The 26,236-nt window shown below is 47.8% G+C and overlaps 1 protein-coding gene across 3 annotated transcripts in view; it reads right to left on the bottom strand.

Moving 5' to 3' along the window:
- Positions 1-3,471: 3,471 nt before the first annotated feature.
- The window catches only part of DCTN1 (dynactin subunit 1), a 36,162-nt gene continuing 13,397 nt past the window's right edge, over positions 3,472-26,236 (bottom strand). Inside the window, exons 2-29 of one of the 3 annotated variants that reach the window (XM_037527667.2) lie at positions 25,232-25,477; positions 24,863-24,941; positions 24,653-24,687; positions 20,167-20,187; positions 18,699-18,890; positions 18,157-18,354; positions 17,798-18,002; positions 17,643-17,721; positions 17,372-17,531; positions 17,154-17,258; positions 16,799-16,990; positions 16,597-16,713; positions 16,226-16,378; positions 15,466-15,626; positions 15,191-15,359; positions 14,859-14,927; positions 14,566-14,628; positions 14,304-14,453; positions 13,965-14,126; positions 13,751-13,882; positions 13,418-13,543; positions 12,717-12,859; positions 12,278-12,444; positions 10,592-10,725; positions 10,282-10,474; positions 10,014-10,093; positions 9,557-9,646; positions 3,473-9,134 (exon numbers count right to left, since the gene is read on the bottom strand). In XM_037527667.2, the coding sequence (XP_037383564.1) occupies positions 8,997-9,134; positions 9,557-9,646; positions 10,014-10,093; positions 10,282-10,474; positions 10,592-10,725; positions 12,278-12,444; positions 12,717-12,859; positions 13,418-13,543; positions 13,751-13,882; positions 13,965-14,126; positions 14,304-14,453; positions 14,566-14,628; positions 14,859-14,927; positions 15,191-15,359; positions 15,466-15,626; positions 16,226-16,378; positions 16,597-16,713; positions 16,799-16,990; positions 17,154-17,258; positions 17,372-17,531; positions 17,643-17,721; positions 17,798-18,002; positions 18,157-18,354; positions 18,699-18,890; positions 20,167-20,187; positions 24,653-24,687; positions 24,863-24,941; positions 25,232-25,459 (3,741 nt within the window). In that variant the 5' untranslated portion in view covers positions 25,460-25,477 and the 3' untranslated portion in view covers positions 3,473-8,996. Of the gene's footprint in view, positions 9,135-9,556; positions 9,647-10,013; positions 10,094-10,281; positions 10,475-10,591; positions 10,726-12,277; positions 12,445-12,716; positions 12,860-13,417; positions 13,544-13,750; positions 13,883-13,964; positions 14,127-14,303; positions 14,454-14,565; positions 14,629-14,858; positions 14,928-15,190; positions 15,360-15,465; positions 15,627-16,225; positions 16,379-16,596; positions 16,714-16,798; positions 16,991-17,153; positions 17,259-17,371; positions 17,532-17,642; positions 17,722-17,797; positions 18,003-18,156; positions 18,355-18,698; positions 18,891-20,166; positions 20,188-21,594; positions 23,567-24,652; positions 24,688-24,862; positions 24,942-25,231; positions 25,478-26,236 lie in introns of those variants that run through there. The other 2 variants (XM_037527665.2, XM_037527666.2) reach the window with 2 other exon arrangements.

The raw sequence follows: 26,236 nt of genomic DNA on the forward strand, positions 1-26,236 counted from the left end.
ACACTATTCCCTCTCTATCTCCCAAGGTTGCCATCATTATGTCTCCCCACCACCATTCCAAATTTAACTATGAAGACAGTGATGCAAATTTCCTTGTAAGGTGGGATTCTCCCACCCCTGACATGACACCAATACCTGTCTCTGAGCAATGCTTTTGGGGACTTTGGCAGGCTGTTCCAAACATGGTATCACAAGCATCCAACTGAGTCCAGGATTGGATACCATAGGCAGAGCTTCAAGGACAGACTTGAAGAATAAAAATGATCTTGAGAACTTGGGGAAGAAAATCCCACTTTTGAGGAAGAAAATGAAAGAAAAAAAAATTGGAGGTGTTGCAAAACTACTCAAAAAAAAAAAAGAGACTTTTTCCTAAGGAATTACAATGTATGTCATAATAGCTCATTCAGTGAAATAAGTCACAATGAAATAAATATTCAATGAAATAACTCACCTTTGGATGACTGGGCAAAGTACAAATTGAAGATATCTTCTTGATTTGAAAGGACCCAGGGAAGTTTGCTAAGATTAAAGACTAGTTTACTCTGAAGAACTGAAACAAGCTAAAGCAGCATTTGATGAAGCCTAGTTTTGATCTTGACACCTTTTGCAATTTCTGAAACTTCAGTATCTTCTGGGGCAACCATACATAGCAACTTAATAGTTTCTACAGGAAGCTTATCTAAACATGTAAATGAAAGATGGAAGAACACAAATTTTTCATGTCTTTGATTTTAGAGTGATATTTGAGGTTTTATATCTCAAATATTGCCTTTATATTATTATACAATTAGTTCGTGGATTTTAATGACTACACAAATGTTAAGGTATCTTGGAAGTGATGCTGTCCCATCTGACTTTTGACTAAGTTTCTAAGTGAACTGGTTTGTTATTTGTAAGTAGATGATAAAGGCATATAATCATGTGTCTATGTCCAAAAAGACATTTTAATATTTTCTTCAGATAAATGATTTTTTTTTTTGAAGAAACTAAACTTCATGTGATTGCAATGTTGGGAAGCTTTTTTGATTTAAAAACGTTGAGGCTTATACATAAACCAGCTTGCATGCACTGGGGAAGAAAATGTCCTGTAATCTTAGTTCTGGGGCATGAAAGCGGTTTCCAACTTCTCAAAGATTTTTGCCCCAGTGCATGACAGCTGGTTTGTCACTCCTCTTTGTTAGTACTTGCTGTGTAGCCAAGAGAGTACCCATCATCTCTTGCCCATCAAACAAGGTGAGAATATTGTGTCTTATCAAACTGTGGCAATTGTGAAGGATTCAGGTAAGGGAGAAATTACCTTTAACATTTGTGAAATTCTTCTTTTACATTCCTCAACTTATTTCAGTCACCTCATGACCCTCATGTGCCTTTGTAAAGTTCTTTTTAGCAACTTCAGGGGACAAAAAAACTTTGCCACTTCCTTCTCCAATGAGGTAATTCTCAGAAAATAAACTGGCCTCAGTGTTTATAAATCCAGAATTTTGATGGGAATAGGGGCGGAGAAGGTCATCTTTCCTGGTCACTGTTCTATACGCTTCTTCACCACATCCAGTGCTCTAGTCATACACCTCCATCACATTTCTTCCTCTGATAAGAGGGTTGTGTTGGTGGCATCACTGTTATTCTTTCCTGTTTGCTGAAAACCTTAACATCTTTGGGTGTAGCTTGGATGAAGGAAGTACATGGGGCTATTTTGTTATATTCTAGGGAATTGTTTGTTTTCTCACAGCTCCATCTAGTTGCTGCATTTGAAGCAAAGCTTTATGTAACATTAGTCCCATTTTTTAACCTATAGTCAAAGGGTTTAGAATTTTTAATGTAAAAATTCTAAAAATTCTCCAGATAGACCAGGGAGATTGAAAGCACTTAACTTGTTCAGCAGTCATGCTGCTTTGCTGCCTAGGTCTACAACCACCCCTCCAACTTTTTTTTTTCTTTTCTTGTAGCTTTTCTGCCGTAATTTGTTAACATCTATCATTTGTAAACCAACAGGTTTTCCAAAGTGAAGGGTTTGATGTCCACTGCCTAGAATATATGTAACGCAGGCTGCTTTCCCTTCTTTCCTTTCCCTCTGCCCTCCCTTTCTGGATACAAAGCTGCTAAAAGAGCTCTTCTTCTCAAGTGGTTGGGCACTATCTAATGATTTGTTAATGAGCAGGAAAAAAGAGGATATAATTTCTTTCCTAAGCACCTGTTTGGATGCTGTTAGGGTTTGAGTATTTGTTTCACTAAAAAATTCTTATGTTGAAATGCCCAATGTGATAGTATTTGAAAGTAGGGCCTTTGCCAACAGGCATATGGAAAAATGTTCAACATCACTTGTAATCAGGGAAATGCAAATCAAAACTACCATGAGATACCATCTTACACCAGTGAGAATGGCACATATTAAAAAAACTAGCAACAACAAATGTTGGTGAGGTTGTGGAGAAAAAGGAACTCTCCTGCACTGTTGGTGGGAGTGCAAACTGGTCCAACCACTATGGAGAGCTGTGTGGAGATTTCTTGACCTACTAAACATAGAGCTTCCATATGATCCAGCAATTCCACTCCTAGGTATTTACCCAAAGGACACAGAAACATCAATTCCAAAGAACACCTGCACCCCTATGTTTATAGCAGCACTGTTTACAATAGCTAAGCTTGGAAACAACCCAAATGCCCAAAAATAGATGACTGGATCAAGAAGATGTGGTACATATATACCATGGAATATTACTCCGCATTCAAAAAAGATAAACACATGCAATTTGCAGCAATGGATGGCACTGGAAGGGATCATGCTCAGTGAAATAAGCCAGAAAGAAAAAGAAAAATACCGGATGGTCTCATTCATAGCAGGAATCTAGAAAACTTAAATAAGGGATCAGGAAAATGAATAACTATAAGAAAGTGAAAATCAAAATCAACAAAAAACTGAACCAGAGACACTTTTTGGGGGTAGGGGGCGGGAGGGGAGGGATTGGGGTCAGAAAGGGGGGGTTGCAAATGTATGGGGAATATAAAAATAAAATTTATTATAAATAAAAAAAAAAGTCGGAGCCAAATAAAAAAATTATATGCATGCAATTCAGAAAAAAAAAAAGAAAAAGAAAAAGAAAAAGAAAAAAAAAAAAAAGAAAGTAGGGCCTTTGACAGATGATGGGTGATAGTTGCGAAGCCCTCAGGTACAGAATTAGTACCTTGTAAGAGGTGAGAGTGCTAGCTTACTCTGCCATATGATAAGAAAAGTCAGTTGCCTGCAAACAAGAGAGTACCCTCTACAGCACCCAACCCTGCCTGCAGGCTGATCTCAAGACTTTCAGCTTCTATGGGGCCTCCCTGGTGGTGCAGGGGTTGAAGACACAGTGCTATCAAGCTATCGCCAGCCACTGCAGCATGACTTCGAACCCCAGCTAGCCAGAGAGAACTCACATGGCACAGCAGACTTCTCCTGTCTCGCCCACTGCTCCCCTCGGCAGTGTATTTTCAGTGGATCTGCCTGTTCTGCTCCCCACTCTCTCTGGTGAATCCTCTCATCCCTCCACCCCACACTTCTGATCTATACTCCAGTTCTTGTATGCATAAATAAATCTTTTTTTAAAAAAGAATTTCAGCCTCTAGAACCTTTAGGAAAAAAATTCTGTCATTGATAAACTACTCAGCTTACAGTACTTTGTTTTAGCTGCCTGAACTAAGACAGGTTCTTAACCCTCTGAAGGAAATCCTTATAGTTTCAAAAATATTCTTCTTGATTTCTATCTTTCATCTCTTCCTAACTTTGGGTTTTGGTTTCTTTCCCCACTGTACTCCCACTTTGGCAGCTCTATTCCCGCAGAGCTATGACAGGATGTTAATGCTTTATTTTTTTTTTTTTAAGATTTATTTATGTATACAAGAACTGGAGTATAGGCCAGAGGTGGGGGTGGTGGGGGTGGTGAAAGGATTCACCAGAGACTTAGTAGAGAACAGAACAGGCAGATTGACTGAAATACACTGCTGAGGGGAGCAGTAGGCGAGCCAGGAGAGGTTTGCTGCACCCTGTGGGCAGCACCCTGGCTGGGGATTGAACTCATGCTGCAGTGGCTGCGGATAGCCTCATAGGCTGTGCCCCAACTCCTTGTACCACCAGGGAGGCCCAAGTTAATGTTTTAAATGGAAAACACTAAAAAGAAAATCTCTACAATCACTAATGACTAAGTACTGGAAACCTATGTTCTCAATCTTCCAACATGTTGTGTTCTTTTGTAATCTCAAGATAATACATTATATATTTAAATTTCTGACACACTGAAAATAAAGTTTAAGGCATATGTATATGTTGTACTGGTACAATATGTTGCACTGGTCCAATCAATAATGGTAATTTAGAATAGGGGACTCAAGATAGTTACTTGGATTATATTGTCTTTTTCTTACCCAATCTTACCCAAAATATACATATTGTAAAAGAAATCAAAGCAAAACACTCATGAGACAACCAGGGAAATTTGAACACTGTTATTTGATTGTTTCTCTAGGGGTGTAGTTTTCTTTTATTCAGAGTGAGCTTTTAGGAATATTAAAATACTTTTGGATGAAATAAGGTGATGACTAAAATTTGCTTTAAAATAATCTGGGCGAGAAAAGAACGAAGGGAGTAGATGGGAAAAAAAAAAAACAAGCCGAGTCATGAATGATAAATTTGGCATGAGGTCAATGGGTACATGGCAATTCATTGCATCCTATTCTTCATTCATGTTAAAATTTCCCACAAAGAGTAACAAAACACAGACCAACAGATATATTTACTCTGACAGCAGTTTTTTGAGACAAGTCCAAGTCTCACCCTCAAACTACTCAGCCTCCTGGAGAGGAATGGAGGCCAGTGTCCCAAGCCGCCCCTCTGAGGACCTCAGCAGTAGCAGCCAGCTGCCTAAGAGCAGCAGTGACTGTTTCATGTAGCACACGTGGCAGATGGAGGGAGGCTGGGTGAACGGACATCCTTCTCAAGATATATAAGAGAAGGCTACACAGAGCATTAACACCCAGAGGGGAGCAGAAGGGACCACTCACCCTCAAATCCTGTGTTCCTCAGTCGCCCTGAACCTAACTTGACAGGAGACAAGATATTTGGTGTTTTGAAGCTTCCCTAGTCAGGTACCTAGAGCATGGAGCAAACATGCCCTGGCTCACATTCAGTCCCAAAGCTGAGCAGCGTACAATCTTGTCTCTGGAAAATCTTGCACATTTCCTAGGATTAGCAGCAGTGACTCAGATCTCTGTGTTGCCCCATTCCTATGTCCCACTGTGGGGTAGCACAGACATTAGGAATCAAGTAGGTAAATCCAAACCTTTAACTCTCCCTCAACCTTGGCCTATTGAAACAAGAGGAAACAGTGCCTACCTAGTAGAAGATGAAGTGGTAACCACCACAAAGACAAGTCGAAAGCTGGAAACTAAGAACTGCTTAGCTTTGGGGACCCAAAATAAGGTTATTTGTGTTATTAGTGTATGCTTTGGGAATGTGGCTGCCCATATTCATTTTCTTTTAATTTGGTTGTTATCAGCCTCTCCCAGGTATTTACCTTCCTTCCTGAGAAGCTGTGTCCAGCACACGATCTCGTTTAATCTTCCCCTTAAAATTACATAAGGAATACCACCTAAGGAAGGTGTTATTAGCCTGATAATAGATACAAAAACTGTGATCAAGAGGTTAAGTGACTTCTCCAAGTTCACATAGCTTATCAGTGGAAGAGTTGAGATCTGAGCCCTATTTTTACTTCATAAAATTGTCTCCATGTTGGGAAAGGTGATGTTAGCCATGAGACTCTCCTCTGAAGAGTTGTTAGGGGATAAAATTTAAATTGTTCATACCCTGCCCCTACCAACTGCCAGTCAGTCGCCAGTCTGCTTGGTTTTCATGTTCAACTGGAAGTTCTGAATTTAGATGGATCAAAGGAGGTTGTTCCCCTACTATGCTCCATTCTTGGTATACAGAGTATTTCATTAGGACACGCTTCCTTTCATCACATCCCAATTTTCAGAAATCTTGGGTTTCATGAGCAGTTCCCATTGTCATCTATGTGCAGTGATGCTCTATCAGCTGTGTTATCCCCTGAACACCCAACTTCCACAATGTAGCACCAAGACACAGTAGTGTGTGTACACATTCTGCGCACTCTCCTTTCATGCCACTAAGGCCATTTCTGTTCCCTCTATTGCACCAAAACTACTCTGGCCAGCTCACTGATTCTCAGATGCCGCTTTCTAGAAACCAGCTCACCTGACCCCAGTTATATCAGAGGCTGAAGACTACTTCTCCTGAATTTCTTTCCTCTTTCTCTTGGGGGTCTTTATTCCAATACCTCCTTCAGGCTCTGCTATGCCCTCCCCCTGCCCTATATACTCTCTTCAGGTGACCCGCAACCACACCTGACTCTCAGGTGCTTGCTCCAGCTGCTTCCTCTGCCTGACCAAGTCCTGTGGGCCAGTGCCTTCCATCTGCCTCACTGCTTCAGCACTCAGATGCCACACCATGCTGCAGAGCATGGGATCTGGCCTTTCCATTGGCCACACAATACTATCCTCTCAAGTAAGGGGGAAACAAACACCCCACAGGGAAAACTAGGAGCAATATAGGATGGGAGACAGGAGGAAAAGTAGGTGAATTTGTTCTCTTATCACTCCCTCAAATCCAACATAATGTTCCAGTAGGCATCATATCTATCTAGTTATCACTGTCTTTGTGAAACAGTTGCCAACTCATTAAAACAAATCTTGTTTCCCTTTCCTGAGTAGCTTCCCTTCTTCCTTTCCATCACTGTCACTGATCTGGAATTGCATCTGCCAGTAAAGCTCTAGCACGTAAGCTCTGCCTCAGGTTCAGTTTTTTAAGTAAACTGAATTAAGACAAAATCTCATCTAAACCGTGACTTCAATGACCACTCACACAACTCCAAACTTTCTAATCCTGACTTCTCTGCTGAGCTCCAGACCCCACTGGAGCTAACTATCAATGGACATCTCCAAATGAACATTCTCACCAGCACCTCAAACTCATATCTAAAATCAAACTCACAGTACACTCTCCAAAATATGTGCCCTTCTCCTGTGCTCTGGGGTACAGAGAGAGGGAAGTGACCTAAAGGAATTCTCAGTGTGTCTGAAATGGGAAAAAGATGGGTTAACCAACAATACAATAGAATAACATGCTTACTAGCATAAGGCAGTGTCACAAGAGTGTGTGCTAAAGAAAAGAAAGCCTGCCATGCACCAGGCAAAGTGCTTGAGGTTTCCAGCATGATCTAGCCTTCATCACAACCCTCCAAGGTGTCATTATTCCCACTGTGCAGTTGAGAAAGCAGACTGGAAATCAGAGACCAAGTCAAGATCACAAAGCAACTAAAATCCAAGTACATATAGAAGATTCACATTCTTTGCTGATTCCAGAAGCAGAGCAGCTAATAGGCAGCAGGGATTGGTGATTTCCTGAGGTGACAATGCCACAGCTGTCTTAATAAATGAAGAGGATGCCAGTTGAAGAATGGGGTGGAGTAGGAGCAGAATAATAAAATGAAGGGAAGGAGGCAGCTGGCATAGGCCTGAAAGAGCACAGGGTGGCAAAGAAACTGAAGGGGTTCACCAAGGCTGCACCCAAATCACAGATGGCCTTGTGTGCCATTCTAGTTAATTTTTTTTAAAGATTTATTTAATTATGCATACAAGGACCGGGGTACAGGCCAGAGGTGCGGAGGGTGAGAGGATTCACCAGAGACAGAGTGGGGAGCACAACAGGCAGACTGACTGAAATACACTGCTGAGGGGAGCAGCAGGCAAGACAGGAGAGGTCTGCTGTGCCATGAGGGTAGCTCCCTGGCTGGGGATCTAACGCGTGCTGCAGTGGCTGCGGATAGCTTTGCAGTGCTATGCTTAACCCCTTGCACCACCAGGGACACCTTCTAGTTAATTTTAAATTCTAGTTGGAAGGATCAATTCAGAATTTCAAGTAAGAAGTGACATGATCCTGTTTGTATTTTGGAAAAGACCCTCTGTCATCCATGAGAATTTGTTGAGAGAGGTAAACAAGTGAGAGTAACCATTTTAAAGATTGCTTAAGTACCCACAGCAAGAAATTATACACAAAATTAGCATCAGAGGGCATGGGAAAATGTGAACATATCTCTGACAATAGTGAAGGAAATGTTGAATAAGACTGGGGAACTGAATTAGTTAAGGAAAGTGAAGAAGGTGTCAAACATCCATTATTTGAGTTCATCAAACCCAGGACACGGAGGAGATGATTTTTGTTTTAGACTTGACTTTGAAAAAAGATACCAATAGGCAACTGGATGAATGAATCTGGCATTCTGGAGAGCAGTGGTTCACATGGTAGTGATATCAGACCAGTCTCCAAACACTGGCCCGAAGAGATATGAAAGATGCGGGAAGTAGAGGTGGGACTGGCAGAGGTTACACACTCCCTCCCTTCCTAATTCCAGACACAAGTCAGGTGTCACATCCTCAGTCTAGTCCTTTCCCTTTTGTTCAGGGTAATTTACTGGACATAAAACCAAGGGAACAGCATTCTACTGGACATTAGAGAGGGGGGCCCAAATTCGGCACAGCCAAAGTCTCAGCATTCCTTTTCCTTCGCTGTTCTGCACTGAATGGACAAAGCACCATTCCCAAACCACACAGAAAGCATGGAAGCACAAGTTGCTTTAATCAGGGGGTGAAGTCCTCAATCGGGGGACTTCACTCAGCCTTTGGTGGTGGTGTCTCAGCCTACCTTTCACATGCTCTGAGGCCCCTAGAAAACTCCTTCCTCAGGAAGGAGGGAGCAGCTGAACAGCAAATTCAGGCCAAGGGAAACCCATGTCAAGGGTGGGTAGGGGCAGGGCACTGATGGGTGGGAGTGAAGCTGAACAGGGCAGCTTTACATACACAGTTCTACCTGGGGGCTGGCTGAGGTGGCTGTGCATCAAGCAGAGTGGCATCAAGAGGCTAAGGGTAGGAGGGGACAGGGGAAGGAGCACTTAGGAGATGAGGCGACCATGAAGCTGATGCAGCTGTTCCTGGGTCAGCACCAGCCGATGTCGCTGTCCAAGGCCAGCCGCACATGTGAAGGTCACTTTGCCCATGTAGACAGTGTCATCCTGCTGCTCCTCCTTGGCCTAGGAGTCGGCAAGGGAAAGAGGTCCTCAGATCAGGAACTCACTCGAGCTGTGTGCCACTGACTGAATCCTGAGACCAAGGTAGCCCAGTACCTGGGACACAGGATTTGGGACTCCCAGGCTACGGTGACCACATTGCCCAAATCAGAACTGTGGCACACAGACTGACAAGGGAATTTGGAGCCCCTGTTGGTGCCAAACGTCACAGAAGGTATATAATTGCTAAAACTGTGGAACTTCTTGAGGCAGTACAAGTACACTTGAATTACTTGTAAGACTTGGCCAGATAACTCAGTAGGTGCAGGAACTAGAGCTGAGACCCCAGAGGTCTCTTTAAATTCTGGGGGTGGAGGAGAGAGGCAGGGAAGGACCCTCCTATGCCCACCATATTACCCCATCTTTCTCCCCATGTTCCCTCTTACCCTGAGGAAGGCTGATGAAGGGAAAGTGGCAAAGTCACTGGGGACCATGGCTCCAGGGCACTGAGACACAGTCTCCCTGAGGACTTCATCCTGGTGGAAAAAGGGAACAAGCGTTCATTTTAGGGACCTGCATAGGCTAGTCCAATACCTCAATGATCTCACAGGCTCACTAATACCAGGGGTACAGGAACCCCGTCCTCTCTATCACTATACTCTGGCTCTCACCTCCAACCACATCCCCACCCTGACATTGTTAATTTACAGATACTTATCCTTCAAAGATAATTCAAATTCTATGGTCTCTAAAAAGTCATCCCAACCATTCTACCCCGATGGGGATCTCAAGCTGCACTCAAACAAAATGCTCTAAAGAGGATCCTATACAACCCATTTTGTTGATGAGAAACAACAAACAACAACACTCTGCTGGGTGAGAAAGGGCAGGGTCTGAGTTGACCTTGAGCTTCTCAATGGTATCACTTAGGGACTTGAGTTGAGCCACTTGCTCCAGGAGCTGGGCCGACGGGCTCTTGGCAGCTGTGGGGAAGAAAGACAAGGTGAGGCCCATCAAGTCCCAGGCAGGCAGCTATACTAGAGTAAGAGTTAAGAGTGCAGGTATGACAGGGACGCTCTCATATAGCATGCACATAAGAGTGTGAGTGAATCAAACCAAGTGAAGGGGTTAGGGGGAATGTAGTATTCATTTCAGGGTTGAGAGTCCATACCAGGGCTGGTGCGAGTGATATCGACTACGCGGGTATGCGTGCTCAGCTGATTCAACGTCTCTAGCAGTTGGCTGGTCTTACGATACAGTGCTCCAGCTGCTAGTTCACTGTCAGGACCCTCACGGGGTGGGAGGGAGAGCTTTGAAACATGCAAAGGAGGCAGGGCTGCTAAGGACGCCTTCATCTGGGCTCCCTGTGGGAGCAAAAAAAGAGGGGTAGAGGTAAGCGGTGTTAGAAGGTTCCTGCCATGTGTCATCAATGGAGCAGGTATGTTCTGTCCCCAATCCAGTCTGCCCTGTGACCGTCTCACCTTGAGTATGCTGTTCTCATGCTGGAGCTGGGAGATGTGCAACCTCATGGCAGAGATTTGCTGAAGTAGCAGTGGTGAGTCCTTCACCAGCCCAGGCCCTGACATGGACCCTGGAGCCTGTCCAGGGGCACCACCTGCAGGTACCACAAATAATGCCGTCAGCCCCGTGTGGAGAGAGTTGAAGGAGACTCCGTCCCTGCTCAGCTTCTTTCCTCATCCTCTCCCACCTCCAGCCCTGGTTGCTCCCAAGGATTATGTCTCACCCTATTCTCCCAAAACCAATTCCTACCAGCCCTGGTAACCCCTGGCCAGGTTGGGTATCTACCTCGTTGCTGCTCTTCTGTGCTCAAGATAGCCCGTGGGGTAGCAGGAAAAGAGGAGAGAGGAATTAGATAATTTGGGGGTTAGGAGACACACCAGAGGACATGATTCTTCCTGATCACTGTACCTTCTCTAAGAAGAACCTGCCTCTGCTCTCTACTTTGGGAAAGAGCAAATATGTATTAAAGAAAAATAGGAAAAGGGATAAGGCCATGAGACAGGCCATAAAGAATGTGAGGAAAAGCAGTGGTGTGTGCTGGAGGAAGTACTTGGGGCATGAAACCATTCTTGACCCCCTGCCTCATTCTCCATTTCCAAGAAGGGCTGGGGAATGCTCCAGAGACTCTCTTATGTATGTAAACTTAGTGTTACCCAGCAGCAAAGCTTAAGTTGAGAAAACAGATTCATTCCAGTTCTCCTCAAATCCCACCATAACTCTTGAGGCAAAATACACCATTTTCTGGTAGGAATTTTCATAAATTCAGAACGAGTGTTTGTTTAAAAAGCCTGTGTTAAAACAGTGCAACATGGTAATTCTGGAGGCCCCACCCCTAAATAGGAGTATTCTAGAATCTAAAGTCAAGAAGGTACTTGGTCTTGTGGGTACCAGTGACAGGGGCTTTGATAAAAGCAAGTCCACTGGTAAGGCCTGGTGACAAGACAGAGGGGAGGTCTAGGGATCCTGAGGGTCTAGTTCCAGGGTAAGAAGATTATCATTGGAAGGTGAGAAGGGTAAGTAAGAAACTGAAAACAAACAACAAACTATAGGACTGATGAGATCCAAGATGGTAGCAGCTACCTCTTCAGTCAGGAAACTAGGAGGACTGGGCCTGGAAGCCAGGAAAACTCCACAAAAGGAGTCCTGGAGACACTAAGAGATCAGGCAAAGGTCAGAAGACAAGTCACAAGAGAAATTAGGAAAATTTAACAATGGAGGAGATAACTACATGACAGGGTAAAGTCACATAACAAAATGCAGTACCCAACCAGAGGAAAAATCCAGAGCAGGCATTAGGCATGACTGTTAGCCCAGCTGCTGCAGGCTGAAGACTCCCTTGGAAGGAGGGCAGGACAGAGAGATCAGACTGCAGACCTAGAAGGGACATCTACTAGAATTCAACTACTGCATTAATTTTGAGCTTTTCTTACAATTTGGTAGTACCCTACCTGGGTCAGGTGAAAGGAACTCTGCATATATCTTTGGGTGATTAAAAACTTGGTGACAGCTGCCCCAGAGAAACCAGAAAGCACATTCCTAGGTAAACACTCAGGGGCAGGAGGGGAACAGGTATCTAACTGGGGTCAAGAACAAGAAAGAGGATATTCAATCTCCTCTGCGTTGGTGCTGCCTATCACTGAACTCACCACCAGCAATGCCAGAGACCAAGGTTGCAATGCCCGATGCGGGGGCTCCCCGGATCCCCTCGATTGTACGTTTGGACTGGTTATTCAGTCGCTGCTTCAGCTCTGCTTTCTCTGCCTCTAGCTGGTCAATGTCAGCCTGGAGTGCATCCATCGTCTCCTCAAACTCTCTGGGAATGAGAATCTGGGCTTGAGCTGTGTCCCTCCCCCACAGCCTGACCCCCACTTCTCAGTCATGACATGGGCTTGGAATAGCCCTGCTAGTGAGAAGCGAGAGTAGGTAGAGGATTACGGAGCAGTAACACAATGGGGTTGGCAATTGGTTCCCCTGGGGAGAGTCTCACTATGAGAAGGTTGGGAGAGGGGAAAGGGGCTGGAGGCAGAGGGCTGCTGGCAGGAGGGAGGGTTGGAGTAGGCAGTGAGGTCAGGGGAGGTGCCTGACTTCTCCTTCTTGCGCAGCAGTGCTTGGGTCTCCTCTAGCCGAGTCTGGACTTTCTCAATGCGCTCATCTGCATCCTTGGCAGCACTGTCCAGCTTCTTCTCCAGGAGGCTCAGTCGCACATTGGCTTCACTCAGCTCCTCCCCCTAATGAGGGCAGAGAGCTTCTAATTTCCTTACATCCTTCCATGGCCCCCAGGTCCCTGGGATAGACCATGAGATAGAAAGCTCCCTAAAAGGGTCCTCCCTGGTGGCGCAGCGGTTGAGCGCTGGGTTGCGAAGCTGCCCGCAGCCTCTGCGGCGCCGGTTCGATCCCCGGCTGCTCCCCGGCCACCAGAGGAGGGTCCCACATGGTGCGCAGACCTCTCCTGCCACCCACTGCTCCCCTCAGCAGTGTACTTCGGTCCTTCTGCCTGCTCTGCTCCCCACTCTGGCTCTGGTGAATTCTCTCACCCTCCCGCACTTCTGACTGTACCCAGTGCATGTATAAACAAAACAAACAAACAAATAAATAAAAACATGCCTCCATTAAAAAAAAAAAAAAAAGAAAGCTCCCTAAGGGCCCACAGAGCTCCCACTGATCACAGACTCCAATTCTCCCCTCAATCCCAGGCCTGTCTCAGTCCCAACTCTCAACACTCACCACTATTCTGTGTCCAACAGTACCTCCTGGCCTCCCATATCCCGAGTCTACTCTACCCTCACCTTGATCTTGAGTGACTTCTTCAACTCTTTGATAACTGTCTCTCGATCTTCCAGCTTCAAGCCCAGGCCTTCAGCATCTGTGATCTCTGCACGCAAGGCTGCAGCCCGCAGTTCCACTGGAGGAGGCTAAGGGTCCAGGTGAGGGCAGAAGGCAGAGGTGGGAAAGCAAATCACCAATGTGTTCTTTTCAGAGACAGCTAGTCATAGGGAAAATCTTGCCTTCTATGCAAGAAAGTGCTCCTCAGGCTGTTTTCCCAGCGCTCCCACAATTAGCAGCAGCTCTGCAAGTCCTGTTCCTACAGACTCCTGCTCTCCAAGGAGCTCCCCACCCACCTTGCTGGGGGGCCGCTCTGCATCATACTCTCCCTCCTGCATGGCTGTGGCCAACTTGTTCATGGTACTGATGAGGATGTTGCATGACTGGCGTAGACACTCATAGGGGCTGCTAGAGGGGGTCCCATAGATCTGCAGGAGCCAGAGGCAAGAGTTAAAACCCCACACTGGTCACCTGACTCCCCCACCTTCTGCCCAGTTATCCAGGACTCACCTGCTCGCTTGCTTTGAAAGCCAGCTCCTCCAGGGCAGCCACAGGCAACCCTTCATTCTCTGCCAGTGGGGCAATGAGCTGAGCAGCAGCAGCTGCTACCTCCTGTAGCACAGCCACCACCCACGTCAAGTGTTTCCTGCAGTCGAGGAGTGTGTCGGATACCTGCAACAGGCCAGTGTCAGGAGCCCAACCTGGGTCCAGGAGCACACCCTGGGTCCAGTACCACAGTTCACCCACCTCAAAACCATTCTAGTCCCCTAACCAGATCTAGATCTTGACACGCAAGGTCACTCCTGACTCTACTCAGCTTCCTTCCCTTCCCCCCTCACAGCCTTAAACCTGTGGTCCAAATGCCAGTGCAGCTGGGATCCCAGGAGCATCTGTCCCTGGCATTCGCCTTCGGATCTTCTTGCAAAACTGGCGGATGTCACTACAAGATGTTTCCAGATCTCGGAGCAGCAGGGCAATATCTGAAGCCTCCTGCCCACCCTGATCAGGGAATAGGAAAGGGATAGGGAACCAAGTAATCATTAAAGCTGGAGGTGAGGAGATGGAGACTAAGGAGGGAGAGAAACTCAAACAGATCTAGTTGTGTGCTCACCTGCAAGAAGGCACGCAGCCTCCCCACCTCTACACTCATGCAGTCCAGGGCGCTCTGGGTAAACTGTGAGGACAGAAGCATGATTGTCAGATCCCAATAGAAACCCTTCCACCCATCATCATCTCTAAGAAATCTCCACCCTCTGCTGATTGCCAACATGAATTCATTCTCTGGCCTCCATGATTTGGCTTTAATGACCCTGTTGCTGTCATGTGAAGGGTCTCATCTCTTGATCTGATGATGCCCATTTCTGATCTCCATAGGGGGCTCAATCACTGGCACATAAACTTCACCTTAATATGGTCAGCCAGTTGCATGGTACTGTCCTCAGGCTGTTCGGCAAGGTGGATGCTGTACAGATGCTGAGGAGGAATGACAAAGAAACACAGGGTCTTTAGGTATTAGAAGAGTTAGTTCTTCTAAAACTGCAATTTAAGACCTGGCCATCATGGGACAAGACACTCCAAAACCCCCAAGAGTTCGCTTCCTCAGGCAAGTTCACCTAAGAACAAGGGAAACCTCAGCAGCCAGTCTGCGACAAATGGCATTTGCCATTTTGCCAGTAACTCCCAGCAGAAGAAACCTTCCCTCCCTCACATGCCAAACGTGAATTCTCGCACCAGACCTGGTAGTACTTGATGGCCTTGGTGAGAGGCTCTACATTGACAGTCTCATCCAGCTGATCCTTGTGCAGCAGCTCAATGAGAAAATCCAAGGAGCGCTCGTGGGCACTCATCTCAGGGTAGAGGCTGCCCACCTTCTTATACACATCCACATTGCACTGAGAGAGGGCACTAGAGACCAGAGAAGGGCCCTGTGAGGCAAGGGTCTTTCAGGTGATTTCAGTTCCACTCAATCTCAAACCTGTGGCCCTGAATTGGGGAGTCAGGGGTCACTTACTGCTCATAGCGGTGGAGTGTGGCCTGCAGCAGACTTAGCGAGTACACCAACCCAGCAGCAAAGCTGAGCTGCTCCCCTGCAGCTCCTCGCAGCCCAGGTCGCTCTGAACAGTTCTCACTTAATTCAAACTTCTCCTGAGCCTGCTTTCGGATCAGCTCTGCCTATGGGAAGAAGCACCAGGGACCTGGGACTCAGAAGATGAAGAACTCAGACTCAGGAATACGGTACAAGGAGCTGAGCAAGTTCATGGGGTCATGGACACACATGGGGGAAGAGAGCAGAAAGAGTGCTTAGATGGGCAGAGTCTCACATGGGGAAAGGCCAATAATATGATTACTAACAGCTATAAGGCTTTAGGAGCTCCTGCTACCTTTCACCTAGAATGCCATCCTGCCCGTTTCCACCCCCCTCCCCAACTCAATACCCTCCCATTAACTCCTAGATATCTTCTGGGTTTCAGTTAAAATATTATTCTCTCAATGATAGCCCTCCATCTAAAGCATATCCCCAGCTGTGTTATCTCAAAGAAACACAAGCAGTCAGCTTGGGCATACAACCTTAGCCACTACGCTGGCAACAGCCACTTCATCATCATACCATTTGTAATATACAACCATCTGCAATTTTATTAACTGCATTCCTCCACTACACGGTAAACTCTTTGGGAAGGGGATATTGTGTGTTGTCTTCATTCAGCATCCTCCATGCCTGGCTCAACAGGTTCAGTAGATTCCCGTCATAGGTGATTGATAGGTCATACCTTGCATATGAGACGAGGCATGAGTAGCAGCACCAGGACACAGTCATGGTCCCCACCTGGCCGAAGGAAGCTATCAGGCATGAAGGCTGTCAGCAGGGACATGTGCCGGTTGGCTTGGGCCACCTCCATCTGCCTCAATTCCATCTCAATTGCCTGGAAGTGGACAGGGAAGAGAGGTCTCAGCCAGGCTGAAAAGAGCCCCAGAACCACCATGCCTTGCTCCACCAGATTCCCAGCTTCTAAGACAAGCCCAGACCAGGAATCTTTCAAATCACCACACAAAGCACTCAAACCCCATTACCAGTTCAGCCACAATTATACCCAGGATGGGACCCCCAACACTCCCTTTTCCTGCCCACCAAATTCCTGACCTTGGCATGGGCCTTTGTCTCAGCAAACTTAATTTTGAAGTCAAAAGTCTCTGGAGGTGGCTGTTGCTGCCTCTCCACAGATGCTTCCTGCTGGTTTGTCAGTTCCCGATTCACATCCTAATAAGAGACAGAGAATGAGGCAGAGCTATGTCATTAGGAAGGCCCAAGGTGATTGTGGGGAAAGCAGGAGGTATGCAGGCACCTGTAGGTGGGCAGTCAACTGGCGGTACTTCTTGATAGTTTGCTGGTAGTCAGCAACTGTCTCCTGGGCTGCTTCCACACGCTTCTGGGCCTCCCGAACCCGCGCACCCGCCATGTCCAGCTGCTCCCGCAGCTCCAGCTCTGTCTCCCGTGCATTCTCCTGCAGCTCATCATTCATTTCATTCATTGCTTCCTGGGAAGCCACAAAGTAGTTAGGGCAAAGGAAAAGCAGGGTCAGGACTGCATGCCAAAATAAGTTCACTCCTCACACACACACGAAGGTGAGGGATCTTATGTCAGTCTCTGCAAATACCTGCATGTCAGAATCAGAAGCTAGGGGTCTGCTCATCTCTTACCAAATCCCCCACAGTCTCTCTCAACTCCCGCACTTTCTCTTCCAGATTCAGGTTCCGGTCTGTCAACATCTCCACCATCTCCTCAGCTCCCAAAGCAGCATCCACCTGTGTTACAGTTAGAGAACAGGGAGAAGGCTGCTGAAAGGTACCTGGAAAGAGGAGGCACCAACAGGAGAGCTGAAGGGAGGGGACTTTAGAAAGGCCTGGGCTCCCCAGACCTGCTCCTTGAGCTCATCAATAGTGCTCTCTGCCTGGGTCAGCTCCTCCTGCAGACGCTCCCGTTGTTGCCTCACGACCTCCAGTTCTTGGTTTTTCTTTTCCATAAGTTTCTGGAGTTTCACATGCTCCTGCTTCTCTGAAGAAGACAGATCCCGCATCCTATGGAGAAGTGGGGAGAAGAACAAGAGTGTATGTAACTGGGCAACAGGCGCTATAATACATTTGAAGGCAGGAGAGTGACTCTGGAGTCAAGGAGTGAGGGTACCCTACCTCACCAGGGCATCCTTTAGGCGGGCATTCTGTTCCTCGAGCTGTTTGAGCTGGTAACTGGATGCAGCCCCATCTGATCCTGGGAAAGACCGTTAACACTTTCAGACATGGCTCCAACCCCACCATTTGGGCCCCAGCAGCTCCTGGCCCCTTACCCTTCTCTTCAATCTCAGCCTTGAGAATCTCCAAGTCAGTGGTGAGCTCATCCACACGTTCCTTCAGTGCCTCCACTTCCTGTTGCAAGGACTCAGCTCGCTCTTCAGCCATCTCCTTGTCCAGAGTGGCCATCTCAATGGCATCAGCAGTGTCAGCCATCTCCTCCATGTAGCGTTCCTTTGCCTCCAGTGCCTCCTTGGCTTCCTGAGGAGGAGTGGAGGTTGGGGTGGAGGGGCCAGCTCAGAAATGCCTCATGCCACACTTTCTCAGGCTGTTCTAGGCTCCAGCTCCGGTCTAGTTTCCAGGACACTTCCTGACCCCCACGTCTCCCCAGCCACCCCTTCATCCTGAGTCCCACCTTCCGTGCTTCCTTGAGACGACGCTGCAGATCTGCCTGCTGCTCCTGCATTTTGCTCTTCCATTCCTGCACCTGCTCCAGCTGGATCTTGTGTTTCTCCAGTTCTTTTAACTTTGCCTTGTCTTCTGCCCGTTTTAGCCGCAGGGTCTCCAGTTTCTCCTCCAGGTCCCGCACCTGGGCCCTCAGCCCCTCCTCCTCCTGCAAAGGAAAGACACTCTCAGTCCACCTCCTCCTCCCCACAAAGACTAAGCTGGAGCAGAAAGGATAAGAATACTGCAAACAATCATTCCAGTCCCAGGGTCAAAAACAAATGCCATACAGACAACTGAGAAGAAACCAGGGCATAGGACATATGGGAAAAGTGTGCAAGAAGGGGAGAGAGAGAAGGGAAGTTTCGTCAGTGGCAGGATACCCACAGGCTTTGTCCCCACCCTTCGAATTCAAGTTCTGAGTATCCCCCAACCCTGGGAAATTTTCAAAACCTGCCAGAGACCACAGTCCCCTTTTTGTCAATTCTAGTTCATTGCAACCTCAGTCCTTACCTTAGAGGGGGAAAGAAGTGGGGGGGCTGCTCCAGGAGAAGTGAGAGCCGGTGTGGGGATGATGGGCGCTGCCAGTGGAGTCTGAGCTGGCGTGCTGGGCTCACTGCTGCTCAGTTCACCTGCTGATGCTGAACCGGAGGGGCCCAGGGAGCTACTGGCCCCGGCCACACCAGTACTGGCTGGGCGGGTAGGCTACTCAGTGGGTAGTGGCAGACCAAAGAGAATAGAGGGCAGGGGTAGTGAGAGAGACAGAATATGAGAATATGGCAAGGGAAAGAGAGACAGAGAAGGAAAAAGCAGAAAAAGGGTATCAAGCACAATGAGAACAGAGAAATGTAGTGAAGGGGAGAGAGAAAATGACACAAAGTCAGAGATAGTGACAAGGACAAGGGGAGGAGGAAGGAAGACAGAGGGAAGGGGTGGAGGGATGGAGAAAGACATAAGATTATCAGGATCCTCCTTTGGCAAAGACCCCACATTCCTCCCAGCTCTGGCACTACCCCCTTACAGCAACATCCCTTACTCCCCAGAACTCCCCTCTGTGACCCACTTGTGATCATTCTAGCATCTTTTAATAATTCTAGTTGTTATCATTCTTTGAGCCTAGGCACTCCTCCCCCAGACAGAAAGAACAGACTGGAGTTTTGTTTACCAACTTTCATGTTCCCAGAAAAGGCTGGTCTTTAAAAGTGAGGTTACCAGGCTCTGTACTCCTACTAGGGGGATACTACCTCCCAGTTCTTTGGGAATCAAACTGATTCTCCCTCCCTTAGTCTATTTCGGGGACCCTAAAGGTAAATGGACCAGGGTGAAAGTTGTACTCCTAGACTCCCTCTTCAAACAGGTTTGGTACCGGCAATCCTTCTGTCATCTCCCTCCCCAGAGACAAAGGCACTATAATAAGGAGACACAACCCAAGCTCCCCTGGGGTTGGAGTGGAAGAGCTGCCCTGAAGGCCCAGGCCCTGGCGTGGATAAGCCTTCCCAGGCTTTCTCTTATAGTGCTGAGCCCTGAAGCACTTCTGGTGGACTGCCAGAGACCACACGCGAGTCACAGACACCCCCCACACACACACCCTGCTTTTCACCTGCCTTCTTAGCCCTGACATTTACACTGTTAAGTTCTTCTTCAAATCCCTTCTAAGTCTTCCCACCCCACCCCCACTGACAAAAATGGTTAAAATGTCCTTCTTCAAGAAACCTTGACTTGACTAACCACAACCACTCTCATCTCTCTTCTGCACTGAGATGTTCCCCTATGAACCAGAAGTCAGGTTCATAAAAGGGGCCCGTAACTACCCTCAGTGCCCCTGACAGCATTGAAAAGAGAATCCAGGACACACTATGATCAACTTTTACTTGTTCAGACACATGCTTACAAACATGCACATGCCTGAAGAGTGTGTGTATGTGTGTGTGCATGCGCACACATTCAGAAGTGGCTTACACAGAGGCTTATTTTTTCTCACCTTGGGCCGCCGAGTTGTGGTCTGGACAGGCCAACAGGAGCCAGAGAAGTAGTCAGGAAAGAAAGGATAATGGCGGAAAGACAGACAGCAAAAGGACAGCAATGAGAGCAGAAGAAATAATAGGAATGGGGTTATGATTAACAACCCCTTCCTCAACTCATACCCTTCCCCCTCTTGTTAATCACCTTATTCCCACTCCAGGAACCCAAAAAACTCCCACTCCCAATGGTTCCTGCCCCAACATTTGCCCAACCATTGCAGACTATATCTGTTCAGCCGCCCTGGAAACCCCAGAAGTCTCCTAGGCTAAGCCACAGGAGACCAAAGGGAGCAGCTGGTAGAGAAGGTCTCCAGAGACCAGTTCTTGTGCCATTAACTTTGAAAACTCCAGCCCAGAGCCAGAGGCCCCGCCCACACACCACTCCCAAGGACTTTCCCAGGTCAGTCCCTTATTTGGGTGCCAGACTCCACAATGGACTCTCTAGAAACACCATTCGACAAGAGCAATGACATGAGCTCAGAAGTGAGTGGTAGGAACCTCACAGAGGGAGATCGGGCCTCCAGGCATCCTTCCTCTCCCTAAGCTCCTTTTCCCCAGGACCAGATCCTGTAGCACTCCCCATCCCTGGGGCAGAGGCTCAGGTGTCAGGACCATGAATATTGCATTAGCCAGAAGCCCAGAGCTCAGCAAAGTAACCCCACCCAGGGAAAAATAAAGGAAAAGGGGGTGGGCAGCGGCATAAAGAAACTACAGCCCCAAACCAAATCCAGAAATCCTTCAGGTTACCACGAAGTGGTAATAGTATGATTAACTCCAAATTCCAAAATAGCATTACTTACTACCCAGTGCCTCACTGCTCTGACAAAAACAAGATATAGCTTGTCCCCTGTTTTTAGGAGACATTTAAGCCCGAGGAGACCAACCCGCAACTCTTCTTTCCATAGGTAAAGCTGCCAGAGCTGTGCATCAAAAACTATTCTAGAGTCCCTAGCCCACCCTGGGAAAGCCCCTTGATACAAACCCTGGTGGTGGAGGCATGCTGAGAGTACAACCAAGAGTCATTCTAGCAAAGACTGGGCCAGATAGGCCTATTAGAGGCATAAAGGCATCTGGGCCTGCTTCCCTAGATTCTCTTACAGGAAACTTTCCCAAAACCAGTTTGCATCAAAAGCAGCCCAAAGCCCAGGCCTGTGAGGCCACTGGAGTACAAGGCCAAGAACAGACTCAAAAGCAGGCAGGCCAGGGAACAAATGCCCAGGGAAATGGGTATGCAGTGACATATACCTATCCCTGCCCCCCACTTTCACCCACCCTCCTCCCCCAACCAGGTAAAAAGATGAAGTCAGTCAGCCCCCACCCCCACCCCAGCAGCCTGCTGCCACCATCGCCTGGCAACCCGGCAGCAAGACCAGAGCAAGCAAGAGTACCTTTCGGGCTGTCGGTGCCTGTCTCATCATTGCAGAAAAGCAAAGAAAACCAGGAGAGGAATGAAAAGAGGGACAGAGGAGGATGGACAAACACACAGAGGAAGGACAGACGAAGGGAGGGAGAGAGAGAGACCGAACAGAGGGAAAGGCGGCGGAGACAGGAGATTAGTGCATCAAATCCCAACAATGCAGCCTCAGCTTCCCAGTATGGTGTTTTCCCAGCTCGAAATGGCTGCGGCTCAGATGCAAAAGCTCCCAAAGGTGCGCAGTGGGGCTCCGCAGGCTCAGGCAGGCACCGGGCGAGGCCGGCCCAGGAGCCGGCCCAGTTCACCAGCTTAGGTTGATGGCAGCCTCAGTGGCCGCAGAATCAGCTCCGCCTGACGTCATGCCCCCACCCTCCTCATCTCCATGGGGGTGGAGCTACTGATTCTTGGTCACCTAGCAACCGCCTGGCTCTGCTGGCTCCTCCTCCTCCTCATGACAGGACAAAGTACTGCGCAGAGCCTGCTCTGCTTCTGCCTCCAAAGAACAGGTTCTGGCTCCTCCCTCCTCTTCTCTGCCCCCAATCCCACCCTCAAGAGTTTGCTCCAAGAAACTGGGCTGGGGCCATCCCAGAAATGGTACCCTCTGGGGCCAGGGCCTCACTGCTCCATTACTCTCTCATACTCACACTCCCCTCTGCACACAACCCTATCAATTCCACTTCTGTTTCTTCCATACATTGACAACGCCCTTTGGTTGTTCATCAAGCACATACAACCAGAGTACCCCTCCTGTGACAGCATCAGCTTTGGGGGGAACACAGTGAAATTAAGAAACCCTGGGGAACACTGAGCAGCAGTTCTGATAACAGTGTTTGGCTCCTCTCCCAACTCTCCCCTGGCTGACGGCAGGTTAATGCCTGTCTATAAGTGTTTTCAGAAAGGACTGAGCACCTGCAGAGAGATCTGGTTGTCTTCTGTGCTCTCGCTCAAAGTTCCTTTTTTGTTCTGATAACTCCCTGTTGCATATAGGATGAGAGCAGGGGCCCTTGGGCTAAGTGATCTGCTATGAGAGAACCAATGGAGAGGAAGGCCTGCTCAGGGAGTTGGGGGGGACTTGACTACTTGGCTGACACTTTGCACCATGAGCAAAGAAGGCACTGTATGCCAGCACAGGCAGCCTAGGCTGGACTTTGCCACATTTCCCCAGGCAGCTACCAAGACCCCAGGTTTGGGGCATGGCCCAGGCCCCACCCTGGATAAGGTCAGGCTGTAAGCAGAACTCTTCCATAGGTAACAGACTGCAGGTCCATGCTCTTCTCTATTCAGGGGCCTGTTGTGAGATGGGAACCCCAACCAGGAGACAATAATCAAGAGCAGAAGCCAAGTTTTTATAACTTTGAAGTGGGTCCCAGCATTCATTAAAGCATTATTTTCCTCTTACCTCCACATTCCCACCCAAGTCAAGACCCCAAAGCAAGTAATGTTATGTGATTTCTTCCCTGGCAAGATTCCAAAGTGAGAACACAACACCAACTAGGAGTGGGAAAGATGTATTCCTCTCCCCTTCTAATACCCCAATCCCATGCAAGGTCAAACAGGCCTGAGACAGGTTGGCAATAAGGAAATCACAGAATCATACATACAGCACAGTATGTACAAATCAGACAGGCACATGCAAGTCACAGACAGCTTGGGCACAGACAGGCCCAAGGCAGGGCTGGTGTGAGGAAGTCATGGCAGCGACTTAAGAGTTTAGAAGAGTTATGGGCTCGCACAGTTGTGCCCCACTCCAGTGATGGCTGGTGGAAGGCTGCAAGGGGTTGCAGAGGCCCCACACCAGAGGAAGAGGCAGAGAAAGACGGAGGAGAGCAAGGTGGGCATTCATGGCAGTGCCCATCCAGAGGCAGGCACACGAAGACTCTCAGGCTCCCCAACATGGCACTGTTCTTGTGCTCTGTTTCCTAATCTCCTGCCTCCTTGCCCAACCACCTCACATGGTACTTTCCCCACCTCCAACCCCCCCAGTCTCTCCTCCCTCTGCCCTGGAGCTTGGGCTAAATGAGAACCCCTGAGAACCCCTGTTACTAACCCCTGTAAGTAAGAACTCTATTCCATGCTACTGCTATTAACAGTCAAATGCCTGGAGTCCTGAAGCAGTGATGGGGGTGGGGTATAGGGGCTGAGGGACCTACTTGATTAGTTCTACCTGTGCCTGGACACTGAACCTGATCTCCTTGCACCCCTCAAAAAACTCTGAAAGCCAAGGCCACCATTTCCTCTGGCCATCCCAGCCTCATGGTCACACACACATGCATGCAGCAGCCCAAGTACATGCAAGACAGCTGGGGAGGGGGCTCATGGCCCTCACCCACCCAGGCACAAACAGTAAACACACCACCTTCTTAGGCTTCAGTCCCCGCTGCATGAGGAGTAGGAAAGGGCAGAGTTAGAGATGTCACACTGTGCTAGCTGGCCAGACATCCTGGGTGCAGGCATTAAGACCAATTTAGGCATACACAAAGGCAAGAGTCACTGCAAATCCCTGTGTAAGTTAGATGAGGGGTCACTCAAGGACAAGTTTCTAGGATATCCACATCCTTGCCCAAAGAAGCTGCAGTCCACAGTTCCACCTCACATACCCTGCACAGAGTAACAGTAACCTGTTTTAGCAAACAGGCTTAAACAGGTAGCAAAGGGCCAGCTCCTAACCATTCATTTGTGAAAAGGAGCACTTTTCCTCTTAGTTTCTACATTACCCACACCCTCCGATCCTTTAGATCTTGGCAGCCATGGACATCAAAAAGTGGGAAGTTGGTAACGTTACTAGGATCAGACTTGTCCTTCCTGTCAATCCAGGCCTCAGTCCCATTTGATCCTGAACTTTTGGGTCCCAGTTTTTCCCTACCACCACCTTACTCCACTCCTAAAACAGAAAATTATACCAGGAAGCTTTCTTCTCAGAGAGGTTAAGAGACTGGATAACTAATTCACCTTACTCACCTATTGCTTCTACCTGCCTAACATTTGGCCTCCTTCCTCTTTATTATTCTCCACTCCCATCCACAATCACTTACCAGCTTACTGGTCTTTGCGGTTGAGTCAGTTCCCTCTGCAGAAAGCAAACAGAAACAAAGTGTGTGTGTGTGTGTGTGTGTGTGTAGAGGGATGGAGGCAGAGAACATCATGTCAGAGTAGAGGAGCTATAACAAATACACAGTAGAAATGGAAGTTCTCAGGATCCACTGTGGCCCCATGAGAAGACAACTGAAGTGGGTGGTCGTTACCTCTTTTGAGGACCTTTGAGGCAGAAGAGTCAGGTGTCTCTGGGGAAGTAGTATCTGCTCCATCTTCAAATACCTGGATCTGAAGCCACAGAAAAGACTCAATATAGCCAGACCAAGGATGGCTATATTATGGACACCTCCCCAGGCCCCAAGCAAGCCTGGGTTACAGGGCAGCTCCTCTAAGAATAGATCACCAATTTTCCCTCCCCTATTACCTTCCACTTTCCCAACCACAGATTTATGATCATAGCCAGGAAAATGTAGCACCAACACACCAGCTGCACATGCAACAGAGCATGTGCACATGTAAACATGTGTGCATACCCAAGCGCACACATATACCCACACACAGAAGCAGGATGTGAGTACCTGGGACTGGCGCACAAAGATGCCATGCCCTTCATCACAAGTGAAGTATTTCCTGCCTTGGACAGTTCCATCATTCTTGCCTTTTGCTTCATCCAAGATCACGCCTACCCACTTGCCAGTGGCAAAGAGTGTGGCTCCAACATAGGCCACAGTGCCTCGGTGGCCTTTACCAATCACTTCCACACGGGAGCCCACTCGCAGAGGCCGGGCACTTGCCTCGGCACTCATCCTGCTGCCGCTGGGTGTCTGAAAGAAAGATATATGCAAACATACACAGTTAAAGGTCTCAGGTCAAGGGTGTCATCCTAATGCATAAGACTCACCATCCTGGACTGAAAAGAACCAGAAGTCACTTCCCAAAGCCCCACTCTCAGGGTACAGTGGACTTCCAAATGCCTTATTGAAAAATGTCAGAGATATGTTCTTCCAAGATTTCTCCAAACTCTTCTGGAATCTCCCAGAATTTTTAAGAGTTTATATTTAAATTTTATAACAAATCAGAATTCATTGATACATCTGTGAATGTCACCACATGGCTGTTTTCTCAGGAGCACCACCCCCAAGGAGGGGAAGAAAGCTCAAGAAAATACCTCAGTTTAGATGAGGCTCCCCACAACCCAATGCTCTGATTCAGGAGCCTGAGCAAAGAAGGCAATTCAGTAGGTGACCCCACAGAATCCTGTTCCCATCCCCACTGTCACTGTCTTCCCTGTGGTTGAAATCACTCTTTTACATCTTTCTCTTTCAGAGATATACAATGTGCCTCCTCCCACAACTTAAATCGCCACCATTCCTTCCCAACCTGACTCCCCTGACCACCAACCACACACCCACCTTAACATTCCTTGATGCCTCACCACATTTACTCCCTTCAACCATTTACTCCCTTCTTCCTGCCCTGAGCCCTGTTCTATCAACTCTGTATCTCTCAAGCTCTGGAGGTCCTTCCTCCATACTGTGTTGCTAAAAAAAGAAAACCAAAGGCCAGGTAAGTCAGATTTGTCT

The sequence above is a fragment of the Talpa occidentalis genome, unplaced genomic scaffold (assembly GCF_014898055.3).
Source record: "Talpa occidentalis isolate TD23 unplaced genomic scaffold, MPIMG_talOcc4v2.1 talOcc4.5, whole genome shotgun sequence".
Classification (NCBI taxonomy): domain Eukaryota; kingdom Metazoa; phylum Chordata; class Mammalia; order Eulipotyphla; family Talpidae; genus Talpa; species Talpa occidentalis.